We start from the raw sequence: 21,196 nt of genomic DNA on the forward strand, positions 1-21,196 counted from the left end.
AGTAATAGGGTAACTTCATAGGAAGATAGTTCTGAAAAATTCCTCAGTTCTGAAACTAAAATATTTTAGAACATGTCAAGCTATATTCATATTTAATGTTTCAATATACACCAAAATCTACCAAGTAACTGAACTCCAGTCTGTTTTCTTACCTTTATCCAAATTTACTTTCCTGATTTTCCTTTGAGCTTGACTAGTCTATCCACCTAGAAGAGACAATGAGCAATTTGTAGCATATGTAAGTTTTGGCTTTTTGTCATGGGACCATGATTAGGTAGCAAAAGAACCAGGAATAGCTCTCATCTTTTGGACCCATTCATGTGGATAGATGGATCAGAAAGGATTAAGCGGAAGGCCAGTCTGGACAGAATGAGGCAAGAGACAACTTCAGAGGTGGAATCAAAGAATATGAGAAAAATAAGGAGAAAAATAGAATAATCATTTCCAACCGGTCTTCCCAAGGAGCTCTTCACATTCTTGTCTTAAATGATTTCTTGCTTAGCAGAGCTTGAAGTAAAGTTTGCATGCTAATATTTTATTGAGAGTAAAAAGAAAATATTGACAGTGCAATCCGGTAAAGCCAAGTGAGTAGAAGAGAAATGATGTAGAAAGGAGGGAAACTGAGGGGTGGTGTGCTGGTGAGCCAGCTGCGACTTCTTAAGAAAGCATGGCTGGTACAGTGCTCCTGCAGGGCAGCACCAGAGGCGCATATACCGCCACATAGACCTGTCCAGCAGGAGGAGGAGAGAAGATGTATCTGCCAGTGCCATTCTACCTGCTGAGTTTACCCCATGGAGAGTTAACTCATCTATACTATTGGATAGTATTGTCCAGTGCCTTTGTGGGAACTGCTGAGGAAGCCAGACACAGGACCTAGAGTGTGCTGCCTCTGGGGCTGGGGGGTATAAAGAAGCCAGGGCCTCCATGAGCTCATGCATGCTCTCCATGGGCACCGGAGCCCTGGAGCTCACCCGCAGGGAGAACTCTAGAGTACTGCCAAAGCCTGGCCCCCACCCCTGCGGTCTTAGAAGACCGAGAAATGGTGGTAGCTGTGGCTCTCCAAGTTCTGGGCGTAGGGAGGAAGCAAACATAGGGTTCTGTAAACTGGTTGTTTTCTAGTAACTAGCTATATCTTCTAGATAATGCTTTCTCCTTTTTCATCTAAGATACGCCTTATTTCAAAGGCCCCATACAAGTCTCCCTCCTAGCCACGCTAAGAACCTCAGTTGATCCTCTAAATATTTCTTCATGCTAACAATCTGCTACCATCATTTCCAATTAAGGGCTTCTTTTTTAAAGTCAGATAATTAGAATCAGCTTTTGGGTCTTGCAGTGAAACAGGTGACTATAACTGTCTAGTTCAATCTACTCTTTTCTGTTCTTTTATATTTTTATTTTGAGATACGTAACATCCTTATTTTTATAGTCAAGAAAATGAATGCTCCAAGAGGATAAAAGTTTGGGCCAAAGTTGCTTAGCAGTAACAGAGTTGTGATCAGCACATAACTGAAACTAATCTATTTTCCTAAATGCCTGCCCCAACCCCAGACTTCCACATTGCTGTGTTGGGGTCTACTTTGACTTTGACTTCTCTCTTTTTCTTTTCCATTGTAGCCTGTCCTGTGGATCATATTCTTAATTTTCTTTTACTGCTCCTTTTCTATTCTCATTCCTGTAATCCTAGTTTAGTTCTTCATATTTATTTTTGGAAATAAATTTTAACCTCACAAACTCTCTGTACCTCTAGTTAATTTGAACCACTATTGGTAGATTCACCCTCTTGCACCATCCCTGCCTTGGAAGATTCCAGTTTCCAAATCTTCCAAGGGCTCCCAAAGGCAGGAACCTCTGCAGGGGTTTCAAGGAAACACACTGGATTGTTTCTGGTTGGAGTCAGACAAGTGCTGGCTCACCCTAGATTTGCCTGCTACATTCTCTTCCTTCAATCACATTATTATGGAATTGTTCATCTTTTAATTAAATACTAAAACTTACGTAGGCAAATTTAAATACTTTCAGCAATGTTAGGGACCTGACACCGCTGCCATCACAGGCTGCATTCTCCTGGTTCTTCTTGCCTCTTAAAATTACCTCATGCTCTTAGCTTTAGTTTTCCTCCCTCCAAGGCCAGAGCGATCCGGAGGAGTCAAATCTAAGTATCTGCAGGACTGAACCCATAAAAGGCAACCTGGCCCATGATAGGTTAAAAGGAGCCCACTCCTCAAATAAGCAATAGCCCAGCCCAAAACCAATAAAGGACCTTTCTTCCTTTGTTCCTTCTTCCTCTCTCTCCCTCACTTTCCTCTCTCCTCTCTCCCTGACCTGCCTTCCCAAATAAAGTCACCTATCGGACCTCTCAGTATGTGGCCTAGTTGTTGAGCCTCTCTGTGCCTCTACGAGCAATCTAAACAAAAAATTAAAATATTTTTCTAGAGAATGATTCCCAGAATCCCTTGATGTCATTTGACATCTCTCCTAATGTTTGTTTTTTCACAAGACTGTCTTTTCCTTGAAAGCAGTAGCATAGCTTGGTTACTGAATAGTTTCAGATTCAGAAGTTAGTATTTATCCAAGAGTTAAACTTTCCAATGCAAGACAGATAATATGTGTAAGTAATTCAAAAGAATTTCAGAAAGGTCCTATGCTGGTTCTACCTTCTAACTAGTTTTTCTCTTCATCTCGCTTTCTAAATATCCAAGAGTAGAATTTCCAATAAAGTAAAATATAGTGAAGTAAAAAGACCAGCCTTCTCAACTTTTTGATAACACATTGATTTACCTTAAATCTCATGGTGTAAATTGATTATCAAATATCAACCGCCTACCTTTACAAAACTCAACTCTGTGTACCATGGCCATAATCATTTTTCCAATGCTTAAGTCTCCCCGCAATGACAAGCATGGTGCCACATGCCTATAATTCCAGCTCTCTAGGAGGCTGAGGTGGGGAGGTTTGCAAGTCTGAGCCCACCTGGGCAACTTAACAAGACCCTGTTGTAAAATTTAAAAGATAAATATAGGGCTGGTGATACACCTTGAGTTCAATCTCCAGAACTGTAAATGAAATTCAAGCCCCTAGAAGCAGACAGGGGACATGGAATGAGAGTCAAATGAAGATATTTGTAGATTTAATAAAACATGCTTCTCCCTTGAATCCTAGATTGCTTTGTGGATGTTGTGGTTGGATTTGATATCTCAACTCAGCTGAAAGGGCAGACTTTGCTCACAGGTCAGCCGTGGATGGGAACCTACCTTCAAGACATCTTACGGGCCATCAGTTCCCTCAATGGGGTGAGCTGTGAGGTGGGCACTGAGACTCAGGTTAGTGTGGCTTTTCAAGTGACAAATGCCATGGAAAAATATTCTCCCAAGTTCGAGATCTACAGTGAAAACATCCTGAACAGCTTAAAGGATGTGACTGTTAAAGGCGCTTCTCTTCTCGATGTGAACCTCCTGAGCTCCCTGTGGGACGCCTTTCAGAACAAGTCTGCTGCTCGAGGAAAGGTGACATGATTTCATTCTGTTTGTCTGTAATTGCAAGGAACTTCATTTTACTCATCTTTCTTCTCTTTTGTAAACATCCCTAGGTGGCCCTTTTGTTTTCAGATGGATTGGATGATGATATTGAAAAACTTGAACAAAAATCTGATGAAATTAGAAAAGAAGGTACTGAAAGTGGAAGAGCAGTGGGAAAGAATTTAATTTATTTATTAACTTTATACTCTCAGCACTGAACTCTAGCTCTAAAGCTTCATGACATTCAAATAACCATGAACTGGCCTTGGGATGTAGCTCAGTGGCACTGTGCCTGCAGGGCAAGCCCAAAGCCCTGAGTTCGACCTCCAGTACCACAAAAAACAAAACAACAACCACCCAGATAACCATGAACTAGACATTGTTTCTATTCTGTGTGTGGAGAAAATGAAGGCTTGGAACATTGTACCATCTGCTTTCCCCCCATGCTATATATGTACGAAACAGTATTAAACACAAAGGCCTATTCTTTCTCTTGTGTGAGGATATTTCTTCTTCCTAACTTTTCTGGAGAACATCTTTTCCCCTTGCTCCACGTTATCTAATATTGCTAATATTGCTAATCTAATATTGCTAATTTCGTTCTGGGACAACCATGGTGTTTATGAGCTTTAAAAATTCTAGCCCTGGCTTTGGGCTTCTATACCAAATGACCAGTCTTACTTATTGTCAGTCCTTGTTGAAATGTGGATCAGGGTAGGCAAAATGCATCTGTGTATTTCAGTTTGACTAAGAAACACTCTTCTGTCAGTGGACACAATAGCTATTGTGCCCAGGACCCCTCTGCTTGCGGGTTCACCATCTATCAATTGCTGCTACAACTCAAGACTCACTCATTCTGTTAGGAATTGCACGTGGCCAATGAGGGTCCCTCAATTGAGAGGTTACTCCCTGTACCACTCCTGGGTGACAGAAAGTTTATGTTCCAGAGCTCCCTGTGACCAGGCTAAAGGTAGATGCAGCTAAGACATTGTCTTGCTCAGTTGCTTTCCCTTCATTCTCCCCCTTTCCTCTCCCCGCCATCTGAGTGTGCTCCTTCAACAAATTGTGCACAACTAGATCTTTATGTTGGGCTGTGCTTCTAGGGAACCTGACTTGAAGACATCTGCTTCTCAGCTTAGTGAGCAGATGCTGACTGGACTTAGTCTTTTGTGTTCAGTTTTCTTGTCTCGATCTTAAACTATAAAGTTCTCTGAATTTACAGCCCTAGGGTAAAGGCTTTTATTTTATTTTTTTACTTACTAATGCTGCCTTCTCTTTATCAAGATTTGGCTTCATAAGCTGTAATAGAGATTTTAATAAGATCAAGACTAAGATCGTAGAGCACTTAATTTGGGTAGACAGTTCCCTTATTGTTTTGAGTTTTCCTTTTGTGGAGAAAAGATGTATCTCTTCCTGAAAATTTCTTCTAGGAAGTCCTTTTAAATCTACAGAAGGCTAATTCCAATTCCCACTGAAAAACCAGTAGATGATTATCAACTTCAGAAACTAGATTTTTAAAATAATCCTCAAAACCTTAAAATCTTTGAAAAGGGGATAAACAAATGATGATAATATTCTTTGAAAAGGGTAAAATGGCTCTCAAGAGGGACAAGTATCCTGCCCCTGGCTTCTTATATGCAATTAAGCACATATGACCTCAGTTGGTGAGTCCTGTGTACTCTCTCATGCAATTCTGTATTTAATTTAAAGATTACAGTGGGTAGATATCCCAAGAGATTCTGTTTCCAATAAACTTTTGGGTAATGCCAAAGTCATGACTTCAAGAATCCAACAGTAGAACAGGTACTTTCTTGATATGTAAATTCCTGGGCCTTTCTTTAACTCACTGCCTCACTTCAAATCAGGATGCAGAAAGTTCTATTACAATTTCCCTTGTCTCCCAATTTCATTAGATTATCATGGTCATGTCCCTTACTAGCATCATAACACAGGGACAACAGAATGAGTATTCTTCTTGCAACTGTTTATTGAGAGTAGCAATATAAATATGCAAGAAGATTAAAGTAACCAAATTTGCCTCACCTGGAGAATTATGAACTGTGTTCAACAGGCCTGAATGCCCTCATAACTGTGGCTCTCGATGGAGCTGCCCATTCCGGTGACCTGGCTGATCTCCTCTACATTGAATTTGGAAAAGGATTTGAGTACAGGACACAGTTCACTATCGGCATGAGGGACCTTGGGACTCAATTGTCAAAGCAGCTGGTAAGTTATTCAAAAATGGCTACCAAATTTAAGTTGTCAGCTTGCCTCTAGGTTTGGTATTTATTTGTGAATTTGAACTAATTCTGATCATTTGTGAATAAATACATGCTTTGCAAGTGCAAGGACCCGAGTTCAATACCCGGTACCCCCCCAAAATAAATAAAATTAAATTTTAAAATAAAGACATGCTTTCTAAATTAGTGAATGGCCCAATAAAGTGTTTGATATGCTTAGCAAAAAAGAAAAAAGAAAATGAAGGAAAATATCTATAGCTTAATATTTAAATTACAGTCCATAAACATAAGTGCCAAAAAGAAGTTGAGATGAGCGTGACCCAGCTGTGCCAGCTCACTTTCCTTGAAGAGCTAAGAGCACAGCTCATCTTGCTCAGTTTTTTAAGAGGAGTGTTTCCCTGCAACATGGCTGTGAATGAGAGTGAATTACATGCGGAGTTCAGCAAGAGAAAAAGCAGACTGCTCCAAGGCTTGAGGGAAGACTAATGAAAATAAATCTCAGATACTATACTTTGAATGAGTGAGGGATTTTCAGGGTTGTCTTCTCACTCTGAGATTCTTGCCATAATTATATTTTTAGAACTGAATGCCTATGTAAGTTGCATTTTATTTCTTTGAGAAACAGCCCTGATTCAAACTTGAGTGGTGAAGTGTTACCAAACTTCACACTACTTTTACTTTAATGAATGGCTAATGATTTGTTTAAAAAAATTTTTTTGGTGGTGGTAGTGGTGGTACTTGGGATTGAACACAGGCAAATACTAGGCAAATGCTGTACCACTGAGCTGTAATCCTAGCTCTTTTTGAGACAGGGTCTCACTTTGTTGCCTGGGATAGCCTTAAAGTTGCAATACTTTTGCCCTGACCTCCAGAGGAGCTGGTATTGTGCACATATACTACCACTCTCACCTGTGATTTGTTTCTAATTTGTAAAATGTTTAATCAAAATATCAGGATACTTTCCAATGAAATGCTAGTTCCTGCTGTTTTCCATCAATAGAATTCAGTAATTATGTAAAAATAATTCTTGAATGAATATGGAAATTTGTTGGCATTTCCTGTCCTATGTGGAAAACTTTATTTCGTGAAATTTATTTCTTCTAATATTCTTTGAAATGTGTATTAATAATTGATAGAAGGAAGTTTTTCTTCAAATCAAGACTGTAAATTTTAGCTATCATATAAATGTTATATAAGAAAAACTTAATTTTAGAAATAGATCAATTTTAATCTTAATAGATTTGCTGTCAGACTTTGATAATCAAATAAAATTGTTATATAATATGAAATCATAGAACTCACATTGTTGTTTAGTTTTATACATTTCACAATTTTATTGCTTTTTCTGAAATTTTCAGGAAAAAAGATTTTATAATGTCAAGAAATATAATAGATATTATATAAAATAAATATATAATAAAGAATTATACAAAATATACAGTCAAAAAATTACTAAATGGTTATAATAAAAACATTTTTAGCTTTTATTGCACTAAAATTTTAATGAAAAACTTTGCAATACAAAGTTTAATTCTATCCCACTAAAGTGATTACTGCAAACAGAATTTTCATAAAATAAATCTGGTGGGCAATGTAATATGTCAGCTATTCAGAAGATGGTGAAGTCAAAGATGAAATTTACTCATATCCTAAAATATATGATAAAGTTTAGGTCAGCATATGAAGAGTAATGCTCTCTCCATGACCACACTTTCTACATCAAGTGCCTGCAAACTGTTAGCATGTAATGGTTGCTTTTGAAATCCTGTAAAGAATGTTCTGGAATTGTTACTGTTAGGCCATTCTAAGCATCATTGCAGTGGGCACTGCCTCAATCATCCTGCATACTAAAATTTCACAAAATGGGGAAAGGTGAAAACTGTATGTATATTATTTTATTGAACAAAGGATTTGGGGCTGTGTGTTAATAGGGTTATTGACAACACCATGGTCAGTGCTACAGTGGGGCATTGAGAACAAGCAGCCACACTGAGAGATTGGAATACAATGAGTAGACACCATGGTTAAACTGATTTTGGAATTCTTCAAATGGTAGGGGATGTAGATTACAGAAGGAAAGTTGGAAGCAAAAGAATCTCATGTACTTGCTGTAAAGCGTGGTCATGTTAATGGTCAGTAGGCTTTTGAGATGATGGTAAAAGCCCAGATCACACCAGTGAGCATGTGTTTGTGTGATTTGGGAAGCAATACCAGCCAACATGGTGTATCTCTCACACTCTGCCAAGATCAATGTTGCCGAAAGGACGTGCTGCTGTTTGTTCTGCAAGTGTATCGGAGAAGATGGCACCATAGGAGATCCTGGACCACCAGGGAAAAAGGTAACTCTCCGCTGAGATATAGGGATCACTTATGTGAATTTAGAGTATCTTTTGAACATGGGTCTTGACAGAAGAAATAAGGGGTGATTTCAATTTCTAGATAAAGCCTCAGAAGTAACCATTTATTACAGTCCTTTTTTAATTTGTCAAATTAAATAGTTGTCAGTTTCCTTTGACATTCTTAATTTGAATCCCTTTTTTAATAATTCTTAGAGAAATTTTGGGAGAAACAATTGTAAAAATCTTGATTACTCAAGTTCAAGTAGGTATGACATCTATGCAAAAAACTCCACAGTGTTCCCTTGTGTTGAACAGTGAAAACCTCCCTGATGCTGACAGCTCATTTCAGTTACCATTTTTAATGCTGACAGAGTCATTAAAATTAAGTAGATATGTTGGGCAGTCAGCTGAAAAGCCAAATCAGGTCACTGTGCATAGCATATATTAAGATCTTCCTGTTTCACAGATACATACACCAAAAGACAAGACAGTTACTTAAAAAGAAAACCAGCAACACTAATTTCATATATTCTGTTTCCCCCAAAATAAAACCCAGCTGGAAAATAGCCTTGAAAACTAGAAATCACAAATGCCAGCCCCAGTCAACCTGTCCTTGTCTGGTCTGCTGTCACTGTTCTCTTGCTCATGAGGCAAGGCTGAGCTGACTAGAGCTGGCTCTTTTGATTTCTAGTTTTCAAGGCTGATCATTTGCTGGCTGGGTCTTATTTTGGGGAAAAGAAGGTATTTCCTGATTAAAAGAAAAGTCTATGTACTCTTATATAAAAATATTATTTGTGACTTTAAGAAATGTTCAAATATATACAAACACTATGGGATATGTTTACAACTTTGATACCAGTTGTTTACGTGTTTGATTTTTTTTAAAATAATATATAGGTCATGCTGTAACTCTCAAATCACTGCAACTGTGCCTCTGAAGGGAGTTTTTGAACTAGTTATTTCCTGAAAGCTTCAACTTCACGTAAAGACAATGACAGAATTCAGAACAAAACAAAAACAGAGGGCTTGTGAAGAATAGAAGGAAATGTTTGTGGTCTGTTTTTGTAGGTGTGACATAAATGATACAAAGGTTTTTTTTTATGAAAGAGGATAATTATAGCCTTGCAGGAGCAAATATAGTTGATTTGTTTGGATGTCTGGCATATAGGTGCACATGCACACATGCGCACACACACAGGCTCTTGGGTAATCTGGATACTTGTCTCAAAATTCCATGTTTCCTTATGTGTACAGATGCAGCCTGGGTCAGAGAGGGAGGATTTTCTTCCCCATACCCTTACTTTCCACCTGAAGTAAAACTGTAAAGTTGAAGTTTGCTTGGGCACTTCCTGGTTTTTGTTATAGTGCTAACGTTTTCTCCTTTTTCTTATTTCCAGGGACCCACAGGTTTTAAGGGCAGTGAAGGCTACCTGGGGGAGGAAGGTGTTGCTGTAAGTTAAGGATTATTTTTCTAGCTCCATTTATTCCTAAAAACAGATGTACAATATGTAGTCCCTTGCTTCATTTCACAGGGAAATAGAAAGCTCAGATTCTAAAGATTTATGTGCAAAAACAAGGTCCCTCCTAATTGTCCCTGTGATTTGTTTCTAGTGGCAATTAGTGGTTTATTAACCTACTTTGAAGGCCTCACTTATTAACTCATTTGTCCATTCATTTAAAATATATTAAGTATCTTCTATGCCAGGCACAATGCTAGGCTCTAGAAATAGGAAAAAATATAGTGCCTGGCTTATAGAACCTCCAGACTAGTGGTGAGACGAACAAGATGTACAGACCAGGTGGAAGAGCAGGGACCTAACCCCCTCAGCAGCAGTAGTAGCCATAGTAGAAGTTGGGGCTTGAGGGGAAGACGCTGTAAACAAAGGGCTATGCTCAGGCAGACACTTGAAGGACAAGTAGAAATTTCTCCAGCAAAGTGTGTAGGAAAGAACATTCCTCCATGCGAGAGGAAGTGTGTGTAAAGGCACACAGCGCAGTCACAGAATTGCATGCTGCAAAACAACACATGGCTGTAGCCTAGGACCTTGCAGGAGTAGGTGACGTCACTGGGAATAGTCAATGGCTTGCAGAAGTTTTGCATTGTGTCCCTAGCTGATGGTAAGACACTGATGTTAAGCAGGGAGTGACAGCAGAGGGGACAGTCGAAGGATGCTCAGGCAATGTTACGGATGCTGAAGAGGCTACAGGAGAAAGTCTTGTAGTCATAGGTACAAGGCAATGAGTTCCTAATTTGGGTTTGGAGTGGTATGAGTGGATATATTGAAGAGGCTGAAAGACATAATTTGGTGACCACTTGGGAGAAAGAAGCCCACACAAGTAATATGTGTGTGGATCCCAAACAAAGGGCTGGCCTCATAGTAACTCTGATTACTGCACTGTTTTTAAGCATAAACTCTGAATTACAAGCCCATTCGCAGTCACACACAGTTCCCCCACAACAACAAAAAAAACTTGTCAAACGTCTAACATGGAATCCAGATTGTAGTAGAAACAGCTCACCTGGCCACATGTTCTTTCTTAGGGTGAGCGAGGAGCCCTTGGACCAGTGGGACAGCAAGGTATTAAAGGATGCCATGGTACCAAAGGTCCCAAGGTGAGAACTGTGTAAGACGTTGTGACAGCTTCTCAACACTTAGTCCAATTTTCCTACATTAATTATCACCGTCCTTTCTGTTTTCAGGGAACCAGGGGACTAAATGGAGAAGAGGTATGGTACCAGGCCCACCCATTTATTTGCCCATCTGTTTTTTAGAAATATTTTATTTTTCAGATTATTGGTAGAGCTTACAACTAAAGCTTCTGTTGACTTCCTTTTCATTTTAATGTTAGTCATTTCATTTTGCTTATTTCTGTCTTTTATTGCTGGTGATGTATGCTATTTGTTGACAGTGTTTATTGCTGAAAGTAATTTTTTATATACTTAGCATAGCCTAAAAAGAAAATGTAAAATTAGATGGTTTTTGTTTGGTGTCTGGCTTGGTTCCACATAGATATTATTCACCGCATTCTAATGACATCTATCTTTTCAGGGAGAAGTTGGGGAACTTGGAATCATTGGATTAAGTGGAGAACAGGTAGAGCTTTTCCGTATACAACAGAAACGCCCCTGAGCTATCTCTCATTAAGACAATGGAAATTTGACTTTTCCCTTCTCTGCTTTTAGGGTGATAGTGGCATTCCTGGAAGAAAAGGAGAAAAGGGCGATGAGGGGTCCCAGGTAAGGATTCAATAAAGGGAAAACATAAAAACCATATTGGAAAGTAAAGATGAAAGCCATGGAATAAAACAGTTACCCTAGGTGCATCTTCAGTTATTGCCACAGAATTCTTCTGTGACAAACACTCATGAAACTCCAGTTAGACAGAGCAATAAATAAATCAGCTGCTAGCCTTGAGTGGTTCATGTGAAGCATAGATGACTTGGCTCATACATCTGTAGTTTGGCTGGTGGTTTTGTTCCCTGTATTTCTTGCCCTTGAGCGCTCAGGACCAGTGTGGCAATGTTGGCCGCAATCTTTTCACAGTGAAGGCAGAGTGCAAGAGAATAAGAAGAAAGATAAAAGATCTCTCAAGGCCCTGAGACCGTGGTTCAGCACTGTCACAGCAACATTTCTTTCTGTTGGCCACACTGAGTCAGGCAGCCAAACTTGGGAGAGGGGCATCTTACCCACTACAGTTGGAAAACACTAGAGTTACACGGAAAAAGACACAGACTCAGGGAGAATTGAAATATCGAGTTTGTTGCCCTAAGAACAGGAGGATGTTGACTCTGGGGCAAGGCAGCCCCAAAGGGTTATCTGCCACTCATACCCATCTGAACAACCTCCACAGCCACACTTCAGGCATCTGCTGTGCCCTTAGTGGGAAAATTGAATGAAGAATCTATTTTCTGGTTAATGAAACCGCTTTGAGCAAACTGCATGATCTTTCTGAGTCTCAGGTGCCTCATTAAAACCGAAAAAGATGATAAACAATACCTGGTTCATAGAATAGTTGCAACAACAAAACAAGGTGACAAATGTGTCTGGAATGCAGAGTTCACCACTGTGGCAAATAATTGAATTCACCATTGAATTATTTATATGTAAGACCCGAAACTATTTTTTGATGGCTTCTTTTTCCCAGTTCAAAAATAACCTCAATGTAACACATTTAATTATTCTAGCCAGGGAGAATGTCAGTTCTTTGTTTATTCTTGTTAATTTTATTCCACATTTTCACCTTGTCCTTATTGTGGTTTGTATTAACTCCAGGGAAGCCCAGGAAAGAGAGGGAGCAAAGGTGATCATGGAGCGAAGGGTCTGAGAGGAGACCCGGTAAGTGCCAGGGCTGAGGGGCGTTGCCAGGGCTCCCTCTTTGTAGCCCTTCTGATAGGGAACGATGTCTCCATGTTACAGTACTACAAAAGCAATCTTGAGCTTAACACATCACCACCATAACTGTCATAGAATTTTTAAATCAGGTACCTGTGCTGAATATTCTTCATACATAGACTTTCTTATTTTTATTAGTACATGTTTGCAGTACATAATAATCACACACCTTTGGAGTATTGGTACATGTACATAACACATCTTAAATCTTTTTTCATCCTTTCCCTCCCACACCCCTCCCTCCATCTCTGGTTTCCTTTCCCCTTTATCAAAGATTTATCTCCCTGACTCCTGTTATTTACTTTTGGGGTTTCTCATATATGAGAGAATCATGTGGTATTTAAGCCTACCTGTCTGATTTATTTCACTTAACATGGACTTAAGGTGTATCCATTTTCCTACAAATGACTCAAGTTTATTTTTCTGTATGGTAGACCAGTACTCCATTGTGTATAAATACCACATTTACTTTATCCATTCATCTATTGTTGGACGCATAGGCTGCTTCCAAGATTTAGCTATTATGAGTTGTGCTGCTATAAATATGGGTGTGTATGTATTTCTGTAATATGACGTCTTTGATTCTTTTTTATTTTGGTATCAGGGATTGAATTCAGGTCCTTGAGCTTGCGTGGCAGGTGGCAGAAACACTGAACTAAATCCCTGGCCTTGATGTCTTTAATTCTTTTGGAATGATCTATAGAAGGGCAATAACTGAATTGAATTGAATTTCTATTTTTAGTTTTTGAGGAATCTCCATACTGATTTCCATAGTGGTTGCACTAGATTATATTCCCACCCACAGTGTAGGAGGGTTCCTTTTTCCCTGTAGCCTCACCAGTGTATGTAATTATTTAACTTCTTGATGCTAGTCATTCTTTCTGGATGGAATCTCCATGTTTTAATTTACACTTCTCTAATGGCCAGATATGTTGAACTTTTTTTCATGTATTTATTGGCCATTTGTACTACTTCTGAGAAGTACCCATTCATTTCAGTTGCCCATTTTATTATTAGATCTTTTATTTTGGGAGGGGTCTAATTTTTGGAGTTCTTTATATATTCTAGATGTTAGTTTTCTGCTTGAGGAGTACTGGTAAAATGTTTCTCAGTCTGTAGGTGTCTCTTCACTCTGTTGTTTCCTTTGCTGTGCAGAAACTTAAATTTATTATTTCATTTGTTGATTCTCCATGTTGCTTCTTGTGCATATGGGACTCTGTTCAGAAAGTGTTTGCCTACACCTATGTCTTCAAGAAGTTTACCTAAGGGAGAGCAGGCATATGGGGCAAAAATAAGAACCAAGACATATCATGTAAAGGTACAAGATCCCAATGATAAAAGTAACCATATTGTTTGCTTTAAATGTACCAATAAACTTAATGGGAATAAATTCTAAAAATGTAATATTACTCTTGAAAAGTAAAAACAAAAAAAAATCCCAGAAGTTGTTTACCTATTTTTATCTTCTGGCAGAATTTTTTTTTTGGTACGGGGGATCAAACTCAGGACTTTGCACTTGCCAGGCAGATGCTGTGCCACTGAGGTACATCCCTGGCCCTAGTAGATTGTTTCTTTTAAAACGTTTAGATCTTTGATCCATTTTGATTTTAGTTTAGTACATGATAGATATGGGATATGGGGTTGGATCCAATCTTCTGCATATGGATATCTGTTGTTTCCAGCATCATTTGTTAAAGAGATTGTCCTCCAGCATGTTTTTGGCTCCATTGTCAAAGCTTATGCAGCTGAATGTGCCTGCAGTTGTTTCTGCATCCTCTATTTTGTTCCAGTGATCCACATGTCTGTGTTTTTTTGTCAGTACCATGCTGTTATTACTGTAGCTTTGTATTATAAATTGAAGCCTGGGATTATTATGCCTTTTGCTTTGCTTTTGTTGCCCAGGATTGCTTCTGCTATTCTGGGTCCATTCTGTTTCCAAATGAATTTTAAGATTGTTTTCTGTAGTTCTGTGAGGAATGCTGTTGGTATTTTGACTGGGGTTACATTAAATCTGTAAATCAGTTTGTGGGGTATGGCCACTTAACAATATTGGGTCTGAGAGAAGGGTGGATGTCTTTCAATTTTCTAGTGTCCTCTTCAGTCTCCTTTTCCAGGGTACTGTAGTTTTTGTTGTAGACATCTTTCACTTCCTTTGTTAAATTAACTCCTAAGTATTTAATTTTTCTTGATGCTATTATAAATGGTATTGTTTTCCTAATTTCTAAGTAAGTCCATTATTGTTGTACAGGAACAACTGTAACTTTTGTGTTGATTTTGTATCCTGCTACATTATTGAATTAGATTCTTACTTCTAGGAGTCTTTTGGCAGAATTTTTGGGTCTTCTATGTAGACCTAAATGTTGTTTGAAAATAGTGATAATTGGACTTCTTTCCTAAACATATTCCTTGTATTTCTTTTTCTTGCCCAATTGTTCTGGCTGATGTGTCAAGAACTATATTGAAGAAGAGTGGTCATAGTGGACTTCCTTGTCTTGCTCCTGATTTTAAAGAGAAAGATTTCAGTTTTTCTCCACTTAATATGATACTGGCAGTGATTTTATCATTTAGAATCATTCTCATGTTGTGGCATGAGAGAAATTCTAATGCACTCCACTCTCTTCCTTCTGAGGACTTCAGCAAATAGACAGAATGGGGAAACAAAACTTTCTCTTTCTTTCTTCCCCTAGTCACCAAGAGTTTGCCTCACTTGAGACTATCAACATCATTTCTCTGAATCCAAGGATCCAGGGAAGACTTTTTCAGGCAAAACTTATGACAGGAAGATCCCTGCTCTCCCAGGGACAAAATCCAATGAAAGAGATGTGACTCCCACCCAGACAGACTCCCAGCAATGGGGAATAGGCCAAATCCAGGGCATCGTCATGCTGTAGGATTTTCATCACCATGCACCTCCAAAACCTTAATGAATTAGGACTTAGATTTAAGAAAATGTTTACTGAACTTTTTGTTGAACTTTAATATATATCAGAAATATGTACAACTGTGGGTGCCTTGATCAGCCACCTGGGTAAAGAAATAAAAAACACCATTGTCCCAGAAGCCTGCTTCATGCCCAGTTCAATCCACCTTCCCCAAGATAATCACTATTTTAGCACCATAAATTACTTTTACCTGTTCTTAAACTTTTGGTAATTGGAATATTTTCTGTCTGCTCCACTCTGTCTGGCTTCTTTTGCTCTACTTGATGCTTGTGAGATTCACGCACACTGTTGTGCATAACAATTGTTTCTTTGGTCTCATTTGCTTTATGGTATTCCATCATGTGAATATACCATGATTTCATTATCCATTCTGCTACTGTTTTATATTTGGGTTGTGTCTAGTTGTTGCTTTTATAAATAGTGTTTCTATGAATATTCTTATATATGTCCATTAGTGGATTTTGTACATATTGTATTGGGTGTATACTTCAGGAGCCGAATTTCTGGATCAAGACATGTATGTCTACATTTATCTTAAGTCTTTACAGTCAGAGTATTCTCAAGAAAGTTTGATTCATACTTCTTCAGCAATGTACAATGGTTGTGTACTACATACTCATAAGAATGGCTGCAGTTTATAAAAACTGACACCAAGTGCTGATGAAGATGTGGGAGAACTGGAAATCTTATGGGACTTTTTCTTTACTAGATCCTGGACTGGCAGTTTGGCTCAGTGGTTCCATCACCTGCCTTGCAAGTGCAAGGGCCCAAGTTCAATCCCCGGTACCAGTACCAAAAAAAAAAAAAAAAAAAAACCAATTTATTTAATAGATCCTCCTCCAATATATAATGTATCATCAGAAAAATGAGTTAGTACAATATGTGTTGACAAATGGAGATATAGGTATGCTCTGAAGATAACTTTATTTAAAATGAAGAGGAATTTACACTTGAAGAAAACACTGCTTAGGGAATGATGTCTTCTGATAGTCTGAACTGAGAATTTTCAAGCACCTTCAAAGTGTTTAATTTAGAATCAAAATTAATCACAATAAAAGTAATTATGAAATAGTTCAAGTAAATAGACATTTCAGTCTGACATGAAAAACAGAAATTCATTTGAAATATTGATATACAATTTCCATTAACTGATCGGAAACTCCCCTAATTGTCTGCTATAGAGTGTGAATGATGTATAATTTTATTTTAAAAGAAATGGTGTGTGACTTCAAGATAGCTAAAATTCAACCTACCAGAGTGTGTGTAATGTGATGCTTATCAACTTTACTAATTTAGATGTTTTTTCAATACCTAACAATCCTTCCAACCTGCTTAGGACATCTGAAATTTAAAACAACTCTGTTTTTAATGCATGGTTTTAGAGGGTTGCTATTTCAAGAAAGATTTTGGAGAGCAAGATTGATGGAATAACTAGAACAAACATAATTAGATTATTCATAGGAATGCGTGCAAATGACACAAATTCCTGAAAAATCTAAGCTTATCCACTTAGAATTTCTGATCATACAGAAGCTCATTTTGCTTCCTACTTTTTTCATGTAATGCTTGGGGGAAACTGAGTTAAACCATTTATCTGATCTACAGAGGCTAGGAAGCTTCATCTTTTGACAACATCAGTCTAAGAAGGCCATGCTTAATCAAAAATTTTTGTTAAAAGATGTTCTTTTGTCTAGTTGTATAGATTGTAGAAAATCTAAACTTGTTTGTACTCACATTGACAAATTTATCTATATACAATTTATATTGGTTTGAACAGTAAAAGGTGCTGATGTGTAATTCTTTTCTTATGTTGTCTCTTCAGTAAAATCCTTTAGGTTGAACTACAATAAGGAACTAACATGTTCAATGAAATAAAATTCTAGACTTTACCTTCATTTTAGTTGCCTGCATTTTTTTTAACCAAAATACAATCTTCTATGTATTTACTTTAGGTGTGCGCTTCTTAGAGTGTTTAAGAGTCAAATATGTAAACTTAAGGAGAGGAAATTAAAATGTAGAAAGTAATTTTGATATCTAAGGGAAGATATAATTTTCATGTACACTTTAGTAATAGAAGTTACATAGAATAAATTCCAAGTTCATTTTATGTGCAAAAACTATTTACTTAAAAAAGCTTAGTATCTGAAACAATGATATGCCTCTGTTGGTGATTGCAAATTACTTATTGATTGATGGAGGTAATCTGGGCTGCTGTATCAGCAGAACAGCCTGGCAGCTGGCACTCAGCAGGTCTGGATAATTGTTGTCTCCTCTAGATTCATTGGAACATTGTTTAAATTGACTGGCTCAATTGATTTTCTCAGCACCATGGAGTCAGATCTGTCGGTGGTCCTTATAGCCAAGTTGGAAGGCTTTTGGGCTGGCCTGATAAGGATAACATCCTCCAGCATGTGCCCTTTTCAGAAGTTCCTCATGGAACATTCACATGAATATGAGCAGATTCTAGAATTCCTTGAAAACCATAAAAGTATGGACTAGCATATGGGGAGAGGGTGTAAGGACAGCGAGATTTCTAGAAGTAGAAAGGGAAGTGTGGCAGGGATAATCCCCACCGCCACGCAGTGTGTTCATTTTACTCAGGTGGACCCATCATCAGCGTTGGTTGTCTTCCCACAAGATAGGAAAGTATAGTCTACCTATACTATACTATATTATAGTATACTATACTATACTATATAGTATACCTATACCTCAGTGTCTAGGCACTGAGGAAATGTGGAAAAGGTAGGAGGAGAGGGCCAGTAGTAAGAAGAGTACCTCCAGACCCTGGATAAGAAATGTCATCCGCACAAGTCATGTCACGCTTGTTTTTCCCTTGGCTGTGTTTTCTAGGCTTCGCTCTGGCTCCACCCCCACCCCTAACAAATCACTCACCTAAACTCTCTATTCTCATTCTGCCAATGCCAAACAGAGGAGAAAGAGAAAATATGTGTGAGCCACTTGTAATTTCAATCTATTTCTGCTTTGTCTTGTCGGGTTTTTGAGGGATAGCTAAATCTTATGCACAAGTTACATTTTTAAGGACAGCAGTTCAAAACCTATTAATTTTTCTTTTTCTTTATTCTTTGTAGGGAATCCCTGGATATGACAATATCATACAAGGACCCAAGGGCTTGAAAGGAGAACATGGAAGACAAGTAATTACATGGGCATTTGAAAGCAAACTTCTCAAATGATGCCATAACTGTGAGGCTCAAGTTCTTACAGTATTAGAACATGAAATGCTTGATAAAGAATTTGGAATCAAGTGTATATACTTGGTAAAGGAAAACTAGTAGGATCAAAAGATCTTTTACTTCTGCTTATCTACTACTCTGGGATTCAAAAAACATTCTCTTCTCATTTGGGAGACTTACTACACCATGTCCTTAAGATCTTCATTTGTGAATACAAACTTCTAAACACTAAAATGTAGGACCAGCTGACTTAAAAACAACAAAAAACACTGCTAGCAAAAAACTTCTTGGCCTTCTCAGTATCTAGAGGATACCGTCCCTAAAAGAACATAGTATTAATGTAATTAAAAAAGAACAAAATCTGGTAGATCTAAATGGCCTATACCCCCAAGGCAAATCTCTTCATTTTGATCTTGTGAAATCTTATAATTCACAATTTTCTCATCTTAACTTGCTTTTCAAGATTTTTTTTTTAAATGATTACCTGAAAAATGTGTTTCTCTGGTTCCTCTGGATGAAAAGGGTCTTTTATAATTCTACCCAGGGAAGGAGTCGGATAAGGTGGAGAGAACTTTGGAGTCAGGCCTAGGTCCTGACTCAGGCTTTATCCCTCGCCAGCCTCATGGTCTGGGGCCACTTTCTACAAACTTCAATTTTTTTCATGTGCAAGATAGGGTAAAGCATGTATATTTGTACGTCCCAGATTCATAAATGATTCCATACTTTTTCCTCTTGGGAAGACTTATAAGTATCTTGAGATTTAACCCACAGTGTGGTGTTAACATACACAAATTAGCCAAAGAAGAAATCCAAAGGCAGAAATCCAAACCAGGGTCATTCCTGACACATAACATGCTACACTGGGTTGACACAACGGGTAGAGTTTGATTTGAATACTCTGTGACACATACCCCAAACACAAGTTAGACAGTAATAATGAGCAGATGAAGCCACACGGCAGGTGTTTCATCCTGCTGATCCTCAAGGACCACATGGAGATGTGATTTATGAGCAGTGGAGGTTAATGCCACTTTCCAAAGCAAGAATGCTGTCATTGGTATAAACCCTTCTGTGTCCTCCCCACAGCACAAGCTGATGTTGAAGAGGAACTGTGTCAATGCTGTGTAACTGCCTCATACATCTATGTGTTCCTTTGACAGGGTAGAAGAGGCTGGCCAGGCCCCTCTGGGACACCAGGCTCCAGGAGAAAGACAGTAAGAGCCCAAGGCCTTCTACACAGAGAGAACATGACTCCAATAACTTATATTATGATGAAAATGATTGCTTGTGGGGAGTGGGTGGGACTGGTGCAGGGAGGCTCATTATCCTAGGAATGCTGACCTAGGGTATTGCTCGGGATAGGATTGCTAAGAGGCTTAGGAAAGCCCCTGAAGCTGAGGGAGGAAAGTGCTGGCTGTGGCGAGATTATGCATCAGGAGTGAAATTAACAAAGCCACTAACAAGGGAAAAGGGTCAAAATTTGGCCCACTTGCTAGGCCAACTGAAGCTGCCAGTGATGTCATTTTGAGTCCATTTTTATGACTTAAGTCAGTCTTGGTGTAGGCGTATATTTGAGGGTTAAATTAGGTCACTTGTGATAAAATCATTTGCAGGTATTTTTGGATGCTTTTTAAAAATTTATTTTGTGGGGGTTTTACAAATGCATACTTGAAAAAAGTTTCTGTGCTTGACTTCTTATTAAAGAAAAACTATACCCAATAAGGAGAGACAATTTTCATGAATTCAACGAATTCACTAACCTTCATTAGAGTCTAAGTTAAGTTCATTTTGTCTCATTTGCAGCACTTTTCTTTTTTATTATTTAGTTCTCCATCCGCATGCTCATCTTCTCTGCAAGTCAGTGAAAATGGAAAAAACATCCATGCTTAAAGAATTTGCTGGCTAGGAAAGCATAGTGCCAATGCTATTTTAATGCATATAAAGATAAAAATGCATTCATTCACTTTGTAAAAGGGTGTAGCAGGCTTACATACCCCTGGAAAATATTTTCAACTTAAAGAATATCATCCAGGAAATTCTGGCATAGGAGGATGTGCATTTATGGTTTTATAGCCTCTAGAGGCTAATGCAGCATGACTAAGTATTATTTAAACCACATAGCTCCCAAGAAATGCGGCCTCATCTTGGATTATAGATTCAGCCATGTCGTTCAGAGATAAAAGCAGGGCTTCTAGTTAAAAATGGCAAAATCAGTGTGTCTTTTATATTCTTCTTCTCCTGCGCAACTCGCCAAAAACAAAAGAAATGAAATGAAAACATAAGGGCCATAGCTTCCAGTAACAAATAATGACAAATACTGGGCAACTATTTTGACATTTGGAGCCCAGCAAGGAACAGCTTAGAGAGCTAAACATATGAATTTAGATCTTGAACCAGCATCAGAGTTCTTTAACAGTAACTGCCAGAGTCCAGAAAGATCTGGTGAGCAAACTCCAGGAGCACTATAGATTTTGAAAGGAACAAGAGATACATCCATAGCAACGTGTCGGCAGAGGAGGCAGAAGGACGAGGAGGTGAAAACTTTAGTGTTGTGTGCAGGAGCAGCTAAG

General features: G+C 38.3%; 1 protein-coding gene across 1 annotated transcript in view; it reads left to right on the forward strand.

Moving 5' to 3' along the window:
• Col6a6 (collagen type VI alpha 6 chain) overlaps positions 1-21,196 on the forward strand; it is a 137,448-nt gene that overhangs the window by 56,204 nt on the left and 60,048 nt on the right. The window contains exons 10-21 of the mRNA XM_010625438.2: positions 3,160-3,503; positions 3,587-3,665; positions 5,587-5,741; positions 8,002-8,094; positions 9,492-9,545; positions 10,637-10,708; positions 10,796-10,822; positions 11,145-11,189; positions 11,279-11,332; positions 12,368-12,430; positions 18,522-18,587; positions 19,787-19,840. Of these exons, the coding sequence (XP_010623740.1) occupies positions 3,160-3,503; positions 3,587-3,665; positions 5,587-5,741; positions 8,002-8,094; positions 9,492-9,545; positions 10,637-10,708; positions 10,796-10,822; positions 11,145-11,189; positions 11,279-11,332; positions 12,368-12,430; positions 18,522-18,587; positions 19,787-19,840 (1,106 nt within the window). The remainder of the gene's footprint in view (positions 1-3,159; positions 3,504-3,586; positions 3,666-5,586; positions 5,742-8,001; positions 8,095-9,491; positions 9,546-10,636; positions 10,709-10,795; positions 10,823-11,144; positions 11,190-11,278; positions 11,333-12,367; positions 12,431-18,521; positions 18,588-19,786; positions 19,841-21,196) is intronic.

The sequence above is a fragment of the Fukomys damarensis genome, unplaced genomic scaffold (genome assembly GCF_012274545.1).
Source record: "Fukomys damarensis isolate Sample0158 unplaced genomic scaffold, DMR_v1.0_HiC HiC_scaffold_37, whole genome shotgun sequence".
NCBI classification, from domain to species: domain Eukaryota; kingdom Metazoa; phylum Chordata; class Mammalia; order Rodentia; family Bathyergidae; genus Fukomys; species Fukomys damarensis.